The following is a 15,105-nucleotide window of genomic DNA, read 5'->3' on the forward strand; positions in this document are numbered from 1 at the left end:
CACTATTCCCCTCGCACCATACTCATTTACCACAACCAGCTTGTCCTCGACAGTAATTTTAGTCCTTTCCACAGGACAGCAGCAGTCAGCAAGTCACATTACCTGAGCCAGCAGTGTGTGGCACATAACTGGGTGCCACTTGATCCACCTTCCAGAGATGGAAACAGGGCAAAGCCATCAAGTTCACAAACTAATACGATAGAAAGTATTGCTTTAAACCGCTGGGAAGCAGCTGGCTTGATTTTGTTCAGTACCTTCTAGCAAGCTGAGGTTTTTTTCAACACTATCTTATAGTTCAGAAAAGCTTTCACGCACCAAAACACAATCTGTTTTCTGGCTGAAAGGGCCATGACTGCAGACTTCTTCAAATCAACAGAAATCCAAAACATGGAACTCGGTCTTTAATAAACAAGCCAAGCACCCAAGGAACACGACGATACAGTTGCCAAGTAGCAGTAACACGTTTTTGACAGCATTGAGAAATCTATGCAATTTCAAAAGATAATTACTACAAACTAAATAACACACTTGCACTTCCATCCACAACATCAAGTCCAGAGAGTTAGTCTTCTATAAAACTCTACCATTTTATAGGCTCTGAGAGCAAAGAAGAATAAAAATCTTACTTCCTTATTATGCAATAATCTGAAAGCTTACATTTACCCATAAATTTATTTTCAAGACAGTGGTCCAATTTTTGACAGGAAGAAAAATAAATAAGTGCAAGCTTATGCCAATTATGCTAAGTGTTATTGAAGTTCCACAGCTATCACCTAAACTAGTAATTTAAAGCCAAATTAAAAAGAAATAATTCACATTCCTCTCTCCAACAACATTTAAATGATAATGAATTTCTTCTTGGGTAATAAGCAGTTAGTTAGTGTTCATATGCTGGAGCCTGGCAAGGAAACCTTTCTTGTGGGCAGCTTTGTAGCTTGTTCTTTTCTTTAAGATGTTCTAATTTAAATGCAGATGCAGACTTCACACTAGTGGGTTTTGTCAAAAAAAAAAGAAGTATTAGCTGTATTAGAAGGAAGTGATAGAAGGACGACTTGCACGCACCATTTCAGTTCCACATTTTATACTATCTCTCTTTCACAGGACAGGAGTGTGTGCAAGCACTCTAAAATATGAGATTAGAGCACTGACTCTCCCCTCCCCCCCAGAGGCCTTTTTTGGTTCATGGCTTAGCACAAGTGCTTTCCAACTTTTTCCTCTTTAAAATCAAAATTTTTTTCCCCAAGTCATTCTTCATGCATTTCCTTCCCCTTTAGAGATATGCATGGTCATTTCCAGTAGACATTAAATATTGGTAGCTTTTTCCTGTGTAAATTAGTAAGTCTTCACCTTGGAGCTAGAAAAGAACATGAACTCCTGCTGAGCCAGCATGCCATCATGCTATGGTCCGAAAGACAACAATTAAATATGGACTAGCTTCCCAAACCTTTTTTTGCAGCTCCAAGTTATATGGAGAGGGTTTGTGATACTCCCTACCTAACCACATTGTCTCCTCTACAGATATGTTAGTTTCCTTAACTGTGTTTGTTAACGGTTTGTTTTCAAAGTATACAAGCTGAACCAGTAAAATAACTTGTGCTATTTCCTAAACATCCAGTCCACATCCTGAGTAATTACTACTCCTCAGCCTTTCACCTAACCCCCACCCTCCAGCTTGCACAACTGTATTCTCACATGGAAACATTTGCAGTGGTCCGATTTTATTTAGAAAACAATTTTTCTGAATTTTCCCCTCATACACTGTTTTAACATGAGCAGCAAATTTGATTCATTAATGAAAAATGGACTCTTCAGCCCAATTAATCTTTTCCCAAGTAACAGACAATTTCCTATCCCTGTCTACTGATCAGCAAACTATTTTCTGTCCTGCCATGTGAAGTATAATCTATTTACACAACTGCAAAAAAGCTGCTGTGATGAGTAATTTATGTAGCAGAAAAAAAACAACAAATGACAGCTCCTCTGTGCAAGTAAGGGGTCTGGAGAAGTAAAAGCTTTCTGCAATAGAAACAAAAAAATATTCCAACATAACCTCTAATCCTCTAAATTAAACTGTAATCAAGAGCTTTGGCGAGTTCAGCATGCTCAGAGTAGTTGTGGCATTAGCATTAATGGCACTATCAATGGAACCATCACATTGCAGGAAAAAAAAATTATGTATGTTCAACCAGTTTTTGTGACCACCAGTTAAAAAGTAAACTTAAGAAATGCACAATATTTACCACTGTCAAGTAGCACAGCAAGCTACTGAGTGCTAGACAGGTGTGCCTTTCTCCTTTGCATATAAATCTGCTAAGTACCCTCTACAGAATTTCTTTATTGCACTGTTTCAACTATATAGGCTACAAAGTTCACCTTTGAGTGGGGTTTTTTTGTTTTGTTTTTAAAACTTTAAGTGACAAGTCTTAAAACGCCTTTTGAATTAGAAAGCACAGTGGACCTATAAAGAATAGGAACCAACAGCTTTGGAAATGTGTGTAGCCTCAAGAATACCTGCTAATTACAGCAGCACAGCTACCCAATTATTGAATGACTTACCTTTAGCTTACTGCAAGCATATAACAAAATATCTAGAATTATTAACTCCTGAAATACTATTTGCTTCCAATATCAAAGCCTCTGGATGTTACCATTTTATTTTACCAGATCCCCAAATACATAATTTGTTTTAAGACACCAACCTATCTATTAGCAAGGACAATCCAAATATGCTCCTATGCTATCAAAATTCAGAGGAGCAATATAGTTTCTCCACTAAAAAACCCACACCTACTCAAAAGTCATCAAGTTGAATCCACTCTACTTGCTAAAATCCAGTCTTTAAACAGTAACTAGAAGTTACTGCATGTACTTATTAGTCAGAAAGTGCATACATAGCTTTAAAAGCACCCTCAACAGCATTAATTTTTAAACAAATATGGAAGTGAGCTAAAGCAGAATTTAAATAGCATCTTTAAAGCTCTCCTAATAAAAGTAGTTCTCTTCACAAAAAATGGCAGTATGAGTTTATGCAAGAGTAACAATTTCATCTGAATGGCTATACATGAAAACCACAGTGTTACAGAGACAAAACAACTGTTACAGTCCTAAGAAAAGAAAGCAAGCCATTAAGCATTTATAGCATTAGACGTCACGCTAACTGTGGTGTTAGCCACAACAGGACGATGCTTTCAGCGCAGTGACAGTTAAAGTATGACATAGGAGAGCTGTGTTCACTTTTAACAGCTCTGAGTGCAACTAGTTTAAAGCTGAGGGAACAAACACTCACCCACATCCGTAAGCACAGCAAGTGTTAACATAAGCCTTTTCTAACCCTGTTCTTAGCACCTCTGCTCCTCTACTGTAGTTTGAAAGGCAAAGAATACATCAATGCACGTGTTCTCTTTACATACACACCTTTAAACATTCAATATGCAACTGCAATCTTATTTTGTACTACTGGATTTTAAACTGCCTGCCTTAGAGCCAACAGCATCCATATTATACTCCCACACAGTCTACTCTAAACATATACACAACACAGTGCACCAAACCATCCAATGCTTGATGACACACATCTTGCAGCTATTATGAGCTCTCAAAGCAGCACAAGCAGCTACAAGACGTGGTGCTCTCCTCAGCTGTGCTCCAATTCTGCCTTAATCCACATTGGGAACGCACTGAAGAATCTCTAAAAAGCTTGAAAGGAAATACACAAAGAGCAATTTAGAAATAATAAAAAACAGAAGGTTGATGCTCAAGTGATCAAGACAATTCTGATCCTACCATCGAAGAGAGACTTCAGTCATTTCTGATTACTGGTCTGTTTGCTAGTAGCAAACACCTGCACAGCTTTCACACTAGTTATGCAAATGGCAAAATAGTGTATTTGCTCTACATCAAGAAACATTTGGGGGAGGAAAATAAGAGCTTACACAACAGGAAACAAAATTAATGCTAAATCTGGAAGACAGGACGAAAGAAGCTTAAAGGACAACAGGAAAAAAAGTCAGAAAAAGTCAAGACAAAACAATTATTCAGTACACCAGATAAGATTTTTAAAGGCATGTTTTCAAGACACTGCAGACTAACATTAGCTGCAAACTCGCAAGAGATCAAGAGCAAAACAGATTTTTTTAATCTATACGTACATATACACACTCTGCCATGAGCACATTTCCAGTGAATACCAGATTCAGGTTGTATTTATTTGCTTTACAGATTGCTGAGAACCTGCCAGAAAACTTCCCCCACAATTTGAATATTTGAATTCATTAATTCTTACAAGAGAAAAGATTAATCTTTTTCTTCAACACCTAACAAGGGGAGAAAAATCTCATTTATTCACCTTAAATTATTATATACATTTTAAATCTAAAGGTGCATTTATAGCAAAAATTCATTTAACTGAATTTCAGATGAAACAAATAGCACTTTAAGTGATCAGGTTCCAAAAGCTCACACAACCACAAAGTCTGACAATGGATATGCAGCATTTAACAGAACCCCTAGCTGCACCCCTAGTGTCATTCTTTGTGCAGATCTCTCGTGAACAAGTATACAAATGATATGCACTGACTACTCTAACCTCTTTCTTTTCTGTGACAAATTAGAGAATCGAGAAAGTTACCACGCTCGCTACCAGTACCAGGAAAAGGGTGTCTGATATTTCCCCTTTATGGCAAAACAGTAACTGCTGCTTCCTGGTCTGAGTGAAAAGCTAAGGAAGGTGTAATGAGAGTAGCTGGGATGCCATTCTAATTCCACGCTTATGTTTACAAGTCTCACTACAGTTGCTTCCCTGGTAAGCTGTTTATTCATAAATGCTACAATTAGCCATTCCCCAAAGACTCCCCATCACCTCTGTGAGAAAGCAAGCCTCTACTGGAATCTTGTTTCTGAAGTTCACATCTATCGATTTGTATTTCCCCCGCCCCCTTTTGTCAATTAGTTTGACTACAAACTGACTAGTATGATTAACTCTCTGGAACTACTTCTCTTTGCTTCTCTCTGAAAAAGAAGGGACTGGAGGTGAGATGTTGGACTTGATTGCCATAGCTATCTATCATTTACCCATCAGACGTTCTATATTTATGATGGACAGATCACAATACATGCACAGTTAACCAGAGATCACAATACATGCACAGTTAACCAGAACAAACATCACAGATACATTCTGAAAGGGTTTCGTATACCCTCTTAGCCTACTTCTGGAGGCAATAGTAAGAGGTCTAGAAAATAACATCAACTCTATTATATGGGAGCAAGACACACAACCATTCTGAAGATAAACACTACTTAAAATATTTTAAGAGCAACCCACTGCACTGTAAAAATCACTCACAGTCTTGAATGATAATGTGTTGTTAATATCTCAAAGGATGACACAAGAAAATGACCGGTTCTAGCAGAAGACACAGAGATTAATTTTAATCAGTTTCATCAACATATTCACAGTAAAAAGTGCTTTACATACTGTGGCTCTTTTTGATCTGAGTGAAGGCTGAAAAAAATGTAATTTTCCATTAAATATCACCTCATGCGCAAAACATACCAGGCTAATGAGCTCTTTTCTCCCCATATTTGTTATATCTATTACTTTCTATAATACTTTTTGAAAATTCCAGTTAGCAACATCTCCCAAAACCCACTTCTCACCTGCAATGAGGCAATCGTGCCTATACAAACCACATTCTCCCAAAGCTGGGGGGAGTGGGGCAAGTGGATAATATTACATCTAACTTTTGAGTTCACCCATTACATTGAACCCAATTCCTGAAGGCTTTATACAGATAAGCAAACTTTTAAAATAAGCAAGTGTATCAAATGAAGATGCCATATTTACACTCCCCAAACCTGGTCTCAAACAAACTCTCAGAGTTTCTCAAAGTTTTTAAGTCTTATCATCTCAAAGAAACGATGCTAAACAACAATCGAGAAAGAAACTTCCATTTCTTAATTCATTCTTCAACACTATCGATGAAAAATAAAACAGCATTAACAATGCTTCAATGCTTTCTGGAGCCTTTATCATAGTCTTTTGTTGGAGATCAGCATTATGGAATACTACATAGAGTTCAATATACCAGAAACATATGCCAGCACTTCTCCACACACACCCCCTCCAAGTAATTCAAGCAAGTAGTTGCCAGGGCGTTAACCACATATTCTCCCCAGAGAAATTATGTTTAGCCACTGGGTAGTTTTCACTTTTTTCCACTTTTTTTTTTAACTCAACACCTACTCCAAAATCCTGAAATAACTTCAAAGTTACAAATGTATGCTTCATACATCTCTGTCTATTAGACCTGCTGCCAACAGTCAGGAAAATATGAAAGATTAACCTTTTTCAGACCTTTATTCTACTCTTAAATCACCTTGGCTCTCCTTTCCTTAAAACTAGATGAAAGAAACAAGCACCTTTTCAAGTACAGTACAGTGCTCATCAAATTCATACTGTTTTGTTCAAGAGAGCTTTATATTCAGATACAATTTCAGTTTCTACCTCCACCTATCCTTTTTAGTAATTGATGTTCACCTTGAAGATATGCCATGTGCCATTCACCTTGAAGATGTCTCAGCTACGCCTTCTGAACAAAATGAAAGAATGGTTTGCAAGTGTGGCACCATGATCTACCTTAAAGATGAACTTTCCAATGCAAGTAAGTTATGGGGTTTTAGTAAGATGTCTTATTCGCACAAAACAAGGTTAATTCCCCCTGACTTCTGGAAATACTGGACAGTTTCTGTTTCCTGAAAAAGGAAAAGTTCTGTAAAGCCTAAAGACCAATTACAACAAGTTTTAGTCTGGATGACTGTTTTCCTATGTAACAAAATATTCTACTGTTTACTAAAATTTTCAGAAACATCATTTTTCCTAAAATTTTCAGAAACATCATTCTAAACCTTATCATCCTCCCTCACAAGGCATTCTCTATGTGAGAATGCAAAGGACCACAAAATTTTTTCATAGCACACTTATTGTTTATATTAACCTAGCACACCTGAACTACACAACAAATAAGGAGGCTATACAGGCTTTGAACTCTTACTCCACCCTCAGATTTCAATATACCCAAGTATAGTTTACTTAAAACTCTACACTTAGATTTATATCTCTTCAAAGTCTGTTTTCATGGACAGACAACATATCAACCAGCAGACATTTCTTCAAACTCTTGTTCACTAAAGCAAACTTTTATCATAAACATTTGAAAACATTTCTCCCCATTACCTAGGCTGGGAGTTCTCCTCATACATCCTTTCTTTCCCTTCCTTGAAAAGGCTGATGGTCTGCTTGGTTTTCTTCATCAAGTTCTCCATGAACACGCGGAAATACTCATTTTCTCCTAGGGTCTCCATCTTTCCCTCATAGCGTGATAGGATGGTTCGTAGATGCTGGTAGGTATCCGGTAGCAGATCTAGGATATAGGGTGGGCTGTTCTTCAACGCCAGTTTTGGGTTTTGACACAAACGCACCACCTACGGTTAATGAAGAAAATACCATTTTGAAAACTTAAAAATAGCAAGTAGTGATCAGTTACTTAAACACTAGTTCAGCGTTACAAACACAATACACTGAAACATTCACTCTCGACAAACCGCATTTGATACTCAAGTCTAGATAGGGAGCCCAGCCACCATAAAACAACCTAGTTTATGAACTGAAGTGCATGCGGACAGGCAAAACTCCCAAAGCACATATGATTATATTTCATGAGGCTGCGTTTCACCACCAGCACATTTTCAAAAACAAAATTCAAGAAAATTCAATATGGAGTTTGTAAATAGCAAGGATGTAACTTACCACATACATGTCTAGTACTTCCTGCCACATTTCAGACTCTGAACATGCCCACAGGCAGAATTTTACCTGTCTAGCTGCCCTGATTTTGGCTGAAAGTGATTTTCCAAACCAATCCATTTTTTTGGGACAAATATGCCCACAGAGGAAGTTCCACTGCTACAAATACCACTGATACCACTTAAGTGTTCCCAGGCTGAAAGTCTTTTGAAGGCAACAGCGCTAGAAGAATCTCCTTTTCTTCCTCCTTGAATATATACAAGGACTAAGAGGAACAATAGCTTTTATGGGTAATGACAACCATCAAGAAAGAATGAACGCGAAGGAATTTTTCTGTGCAAGAACAAGAAATTAGCTGTAGCATAATAGATATGGTAAGAGCAGTCTGGGTAAAAGTTTAGCCCGCAAGAACTTGTCCCCAGTTATGCATCAACTTTGCTTCAAAATTCTGTTAAATGAATGTCATAGCAAAACTAGATTCTTCACAATAATTTCTGTGGGTTTGTTGTTTGCCTTTTTTTTTTTGTTGTTTTTAATAAAAGCACATCCACAGTGATACTAGTAATTAAAGGGTTATTAGATGACCTCAACGTGTCTTCTGCTTGGCATACAACTAAAAATCTCATTTTTCTTGCTTCCAAGCCACACATTCTCTATTTATTTTTTTAGCAGCAAGATCACATATTCTCAAAGCTAAGAACTTGAATCTAGCCACTCAAATTTTTGCCATCTACAGTGAATTTATTGGATCAGCAATAAAATAACCTTAAGCACTTACTTTTGCATTACGTAGTTAAGGCACAAGTAACAAGTACAATAATCCTGTTCAGAACTCACAAGCAATACAATGCTACAATTGTGCACAAACAACTCAAGATGCAAGCCGAATTTAACACAGGTCTTTAACATAGAGGAACACACAGCTTACGTGCCAAAAGCTCATGACAATAAGTTTATGTGATAGGAGAAGATAAAGGAAGCCACTTAACCATCCACCACAGCCAAAATTTTCCATTATTTAGACTGAAAGAATGATAGGGAGAGATAATGGCAAAGCAGCCATTTGAAAAATTAGTGGTGCATTTTCATTTATAAAAGGGCTGCAACTCTAGATTTGTCAAGTTTACAAGCTAAGAACCAGCAGCTGGTATGGTCTTACTGCTGTCTGGCTGGCTAACAGGTTCTAGCTTCTGTGATTTACATCAAACTCGAGAGGAAGGCCAGTACAAAAATGTAGATACAGTTTCCTAAAGTTCTTCTCTACAATGGATGTTATCTGACTGCTTAAAACCAGGCACATGAATGAGGTCTAAACTAATGACACTGCCAGGTATAAGGGATTACAGGTCGCAAACAATGTAGCACTGCAGAACGCAAAGCTTAAAGGAAGAGGTAAAGGAAAAATCTAACAACCTTTTGCAGTACATCGTTTCCACAAAATCTTGTGAAACCTTCAAGAGGAATTGACTAGTTCCCTACGATGCATACTTAAATACCTACTTCCTTTAAACACTTAACTGCTGACAGTAAACAGAGTAATTTATTCTGAAACATTGCTTTAGCATTTAACTTCGCCATTTGGGGTGTATGCAAAAAGCAACCTTGTCAAGTTAACTGACATCTCCAATTATATCTGACTTGCAGTAGTGCCTCTAATAAGAGCTGACTTGAGAAAGACTCAATTTCGGTCAAGAGAAAGGCACCCAGTATATCAAAACTCAAACAGAAAAATCTGATTGCCTTTAAAAGAATTACATGCCTAAAGAGCCTCTGCAAGAATACATGGAAAAAAAACTACAAAAAATTTCCCTCCATTTTGAAAAGGCTGCCAAGGATTTGGTGGTCTAGATAAGGAGATGGATGGTCAGACAACAAACTTATCCAATTGATTCTGATGCCTCAACTGCTGCTTCCTTGGAGCCTGTGAACATTGTACAATGAACCATATCAACAAATTGAGTCAACACATTTGTCCCCTGGATAAAACTAGTTTCACTCTACAGCATCAATAGGTTCTAAATGTGCTCCTCAGACAAAGCTGAATTGCGCTCTGGATAGCAAAATCTTTTCTTCAACAGAAACTGTTTAGTACACAGTGGGTTTAAAACCTTAATAAAAAAACACAGTCAGCTCTTATGAGGAAGCCACATTAAGCAAGCATACAAGTCAGAGTATGTTGGCTGTTACCCCTTGAAAATATCCAGCTATAGAAGCAGCAGACCCACTGTGTTTTATTGATGTAACAAACTTCAAAACCAATTAGAAAAATTTCCTCACAGCAGAAGCAAGTTCTGCAAACCGCTCATTCTCACAGACTCTATAAAATGTCTCCCAAGAAGTGACTTGCAAAGGTATCTCAAATAGTTAACAGAAAGGCCAAAACTGCCATGATTTCATTATCAAATGAGTTTTTTTATTTACCAAGTAGACCAAAATTAGCTAAGATAAGCATTTAAACAAAGCTACATAACTGGGAACTGCTGCTTCTTGAGCAAACTTGGTTGTATAATAACACAGCACTAACAAAAGCAGTTGCATTTTGCTTTTCTCTACGTGTGCACTTGCAGCATCATGACAACGTCAAAAGGAATGTTCCCAACCCTGGGAACAGCTGCCCCTCAGCTAGCTACCCTGCCTTCCACAGGGACCAGCAATGTGGAAGGAAATTGAGCAAAAAGCAGCAAATATTTTCAATTAGGTCTGATAGCAATAAACACAACCAATCCATGTTTTCAAACTACCATCCAAACTCACCCAAGTTTCCCTGGCTTATGCTTTGCTCTCTCAGGAACAAACCTTTTACAGAGACATTGTGGGGTTTTTAGAAATACCAGTAAAGCATTTCAAGCTTAGCATGAAGATTCTAAGAGGCTGGCCCGTGAAGAACCCTAAAATTGACTTCACTGATATTTATTTTCCAAACTCAAGAGGAGAAACTAATCAAAAAACAGTCCCCTCCTTCAGTTTTGAAGAAAGAATCTGTTATCTACTCATTCGAGGAAACAAATCTCATACAGATTTTCTAGGCCTGGAACTAAGTCTTCCCCCTCAAGATTCTGCAGCTCGCCTTGACTGATCTCTGAATTTGAAATATTTCTCTTCAGCACTGCTTCACTAGATTTGCACAAATAAAGGAACTGCATAACTAGCATAGGAAAACAGTGACACTATATACAGAGTGCTGTCACAGGCACAACATACAGATAACTTGAGAAACACAGCAAGATTCATGAGCTCTTTTAAATACTGCAGTCAGATTATGTAGTTGGATTAGGTACATGTTAGTAGAAGCAAGGAAGAAGCATTCAGGAAAAATGAGATGCCTAAGCAAATGCACTCATTTAATACACAGTATTTGTTAGGAAGGACAGAGAGTGCTGCTTAACAGAGGACACAAACCCATACAAATTGTGGCCCCTCAAGGCAGACTCACTAGCTGCCACACAATCAGGCTGTTTCCTCCAACACACCCTGAACCCCTCTCTCTCAGCTTTGTCTACCCGTTCCATCCTCTTGGTTCATTACCTTCCCCATTTTGCTTATCCCCAGCCCTACCCACTAAAAAAGCCAGCACGAGCCTGCTTGCTGCAGCCATTACTACGGCACTCCATTTCTTGTTCTGGCAGAAAGTCCCTGGCACAGACAGTGCCCACCTGCTTGCCTCAGACAGGGGACAATGTCACAGAGTTCCAGGCCTGACAAGACCCCAGGTGCTTCTGTGCCAGATAAGTTTTTCCCTTCCAGCTCGGACCCCTTCAGCGCAGTTCTGAAAAGCCATAGTTCCTCCCTTTAAAGAGCTAAATAGCTAACTTCTTCATTGAAATCACTTCTCATTTCATCTTAAGCCAACAGCAAAAGAAAACCTACTCAAACGCCTCTTATCTCCTGCTCAATTTGTATTTGGCCTCTCTTCTACTTACAATGACCGTGACCGACAGTGGCATTTCTCTATGTGAGTTTTAGAAATCGAATGGCATCAGTACGCTGTTTAGAGAAGCTTTATCTCAAAGTTCGTCCTACTACATGCACTCTACCATTCTTCTGCTACATCCCTTATACCTCATCCTGAGTGGTTTGTGACTATGCCATCCACAGCAATGAACTCAAGCGGTCTGCATTATCTGCTGCCCAGATCACATGTGCAGGAACTGAATCATAAACTTATCCTTTTGTGTAAAAAATACAAATTGTTTTCACCAGTCACTACATCATATGTTTTCTTATACTAAGCACTGCCTTATCGCCTCGACAGTGATAAGAAGAGCAAGCATGATAAAAACAAATTAACAGCAGTTCCTCCCACTTGAACCAAACTATACACTTTACTAGGTTCAAGACACTGTAAGGTAATTGCTATGTTGCTTACTGTGCTATTCATCATTGCAAGTCTCCAGACTGCCCAAGACAGCTGACAACGCGTTCAGCTTCCAAAGCCACATTTAACCTCTATTCTGTAGATAAATGCATAAATGTCACCTAATTCAGCTGAAGGTGAACATTCTGCTGCACAGTGAAAAAAAGGGCTATTTTACATCCACATTACATGGACCACATACAACTGCAGGAGGAACAATTAGTACTGACAAAAATTAGAACTTTAAGCAAAAGAATCTGAAAGACAGGAATACATCAGGCAGCTTAAGGAGAACATTATGGGGAAAATATTTGGACGAGAATCAACTTGAATAGGAAATTCATCAGTCACATCTGAAAACAGAGATGCACGAATGCTTTGACAACACCAGCTAATTATGCAGAATAATGAATCAAGTCGTGAATGTACTGTATGCACACAGATACAGCACACATTTCTAAAAGGCAAACACATCATCTATTAAATATGTGCACAATTATTTTATTTGCACATGTAATTTCATTTACTTGGCCCAAAAGACTAACCCATTTTCAACACCTTCAATTCACTTAGTCCTCCTCATCACTAGTTTCACAAGCACTGTGTTTGCCTGTCAATTTACTATACTACTAAAAAGATTTTTAATTCAGATGTGTTCTTATAAGTGTGCATGAGTACAGCTAAAGTTTAACTGAAATCTGAAAGGCTTTTCACAGCCAAATCTTTCCTCCTGTACAAATCAGACTGAAAAACTAATTCTTCACGACCTTAAAAATTAAGCCTACACCTAAGATGCTGCCTACAAGCAAAACTATGAAGTCAGTGCACATTTAAAAGAGGTTACTTTAACTTGTGACAAGTACAACAGTAGCCTTGGCTTTTCTGTAGGTGATACCATGGTGGCTATGCAGATCTGAAACTGTGAAAGTATCCCCCCAAAAACTATCCCACTGCACTTCAAAATGCCAAAGTAATCAGGCCAACCTTTTCCTTTGAACAAACCAAGTTATGAGGTGAAACACAGGTTGACATTTACATCTATATCACATGCACAAGAACGAAAACGTGCATTCTTACAAGTTGTATCTGCGAGTTAAACTTACTTCTAAGAGGATCGTGGTTCCATGCTCAGACTACCTTTCCCACATTAGCACTTACGCTTACCCTCAGTGTCTGTAAGAGAGCCACTGGCACTTCTCAAAAGACTTTTTCCTTTATCCCAGTCTTTCTCTGTAGAAGGTGATCAAAGCTCATCACAAGCACAGCAAGGCACAACTATAAACCATGCCTTTTGTTGAGCCAGCCAACACAAAGTGATTTCTTGGCATGAACGTAATTTAATATGTCTTAAAAAAAGTAATCTACTCTGCCTGCTTTAGCATTTACTGCAGAAGATTCAGACACTGCATGCATAAACAATACAGGGAAAAGAGAAAGAAAAGTTGAAATGCATAAGCCTGCAGGGCAATTGGATGAGGTATGCCCATCAGCCCTGCTTGCTCTGTTCCCAGAGGGAAGGAAGGTGGCGAGGTGACACTCCAAGGACTGCAGGCAACTTTGGCGATGCTCTTAACTCTGCACTACTTTTAGGGCCCTGAACCCAGCATTACAAAATGCACTGCACATTTTAGACTCCAACATGCCAAGCCTAGGCTCAATTCTCAGGGCTGAACAGTAATAACATTGGAGGATCAATCAAAATCCAGGAAAAGCGTTACATTTTTATTTTATGCCCACTTCTGAATGCCAATGCTCACTTACTTATTCTGTAAATAATGCTAGCATCCACTAACAACTCACCAGCATTTCTTAAAACAATGGACTTAGCAACAGACCTAGCCAGGCTAGTAAATCAATTGCCATACCCCATCACACCATCAGGCCAAAAGGTCTGGTGTCCTGCCCCTGGCAATAGCCATTTCCTGGCATTTTAGAAGGTGGAGGAGGGCAGAGTCTTAATGACCCCAGAGTGCAGTGCCCCACATAAAGGCCTGAGACTGGAAGACGGCCTTTCCAATTCCCGCACCACAGGTTTTTGTTGTTTAACATTAGATTTCATACTCCTTTTCTTTGTGTGACTACCTGCACTTATTGCAGAGGGTTTTATTAAGACTTTTACAGTTTTCATCTGGCTCCCAGTTTTAAGGAAAAGGCTTTGTGCTGAGCTCAGTAACATGCTCCTATTAATTCAGGAAAGAATAATATGAACTGCCACAAAGCAGATGCGCAGGCTCACCATCCAGTACCCACACACCAGGCTCTATCAGGTTGAGGCTTACCTTCAGACAAGCAAATCCTAAATTCCTCCCTCGTGCAATTATACACAGTTAGGACCTACTGCTGACACCACCAGGATGCACCTGCAGCTCCCCACCAGGCCTTACCCATACCCCGCCTCTCCCCCCACCAGCACCACTGCTGCTCACCACAGCCTCTACAAGAATATGACGGTAAATGCCAGATCCTCTTGAGCAGGTCTGCATCCTTCACCCCAAACCTTCCCCTTTCTCCAACCTGTTCCCCCACAGCCCTGCACAAAGATCATCCCTTGCAGAGCTGCTGTTATCCCTCCACACCTTCCAGCCTTAGCATCCCACTCCCACCCTACACCTCTCCACTGGCTCCCACATCCTCCCCCCACAAAGCGTGGCACCCTATCCTGTGCCCATACAGCTCTCGCCCCCCACCCAAACATTTTACCCCGAGCAATGCAGCTCTCTCCCCCCAGCCAACCCTACAGCTCCAGGATTACCCTACCCCAGCGCCCCCTCTGCCCCCAGAGCGACCCCACTGCCCCAAACTCCTCAGCCCAGCCCTACCCCACCCCGCACAGCCCTGTCTGCCTTAGCCCTCACTGCCCTACCCTAATCCCCGGCCCCCCACAGCCCCCCTTACCCATCCCCGGCCCTCCCTCAACCCACAGGGCCTGCTCCCGCCCCAGCCCGAC

The 15,105-nt window shown here is 39.6% G+C and overlaps 1 protein-coding gene across 1 annotated transcript in view; it reads right to left on the bottom strand.

Moving 5' to 3' along the window:
- CBL (Cbl proto-oncogene, E3 ubiquitin protein ligase) overlaps positions 1-7,476 on the bottom strand; it is a 33,524-nt gene extending 26,048 nt beyond the window's left edge. The window contains exon 1 of the mRNA XM_009882463.1: positions 7,235-7,476. Coding sequence (XP_009880765.1) covers positions 7,235-7,362 — 128 coding nt within the window. The 5' untranslated portion in view covers positions 7,363-7,476. The remainder of the gene's footprint in view (positions 1-7,234) is intronic.
- Between the last annotated feature and the right edge of the window lie 7,629 nt (positions 7,477-15,105).

Source organism: Charadrius vociferus, unplaced genomic scaffold (assembly GCF_000708025.1).
Source record: "Charadrius vociferus isolate BGI_N301 unplaced genomic scaffold, ASM70802v2 scaffold1413, whole genome shotgun sequence".
In the NCBI taxonomy this organism is placed as follows: Eukaryota; Metazoa; Chordata; class Aves; order Charadriiformes; family Charadriidae; genus Charadrius; species Charadrius vociferus.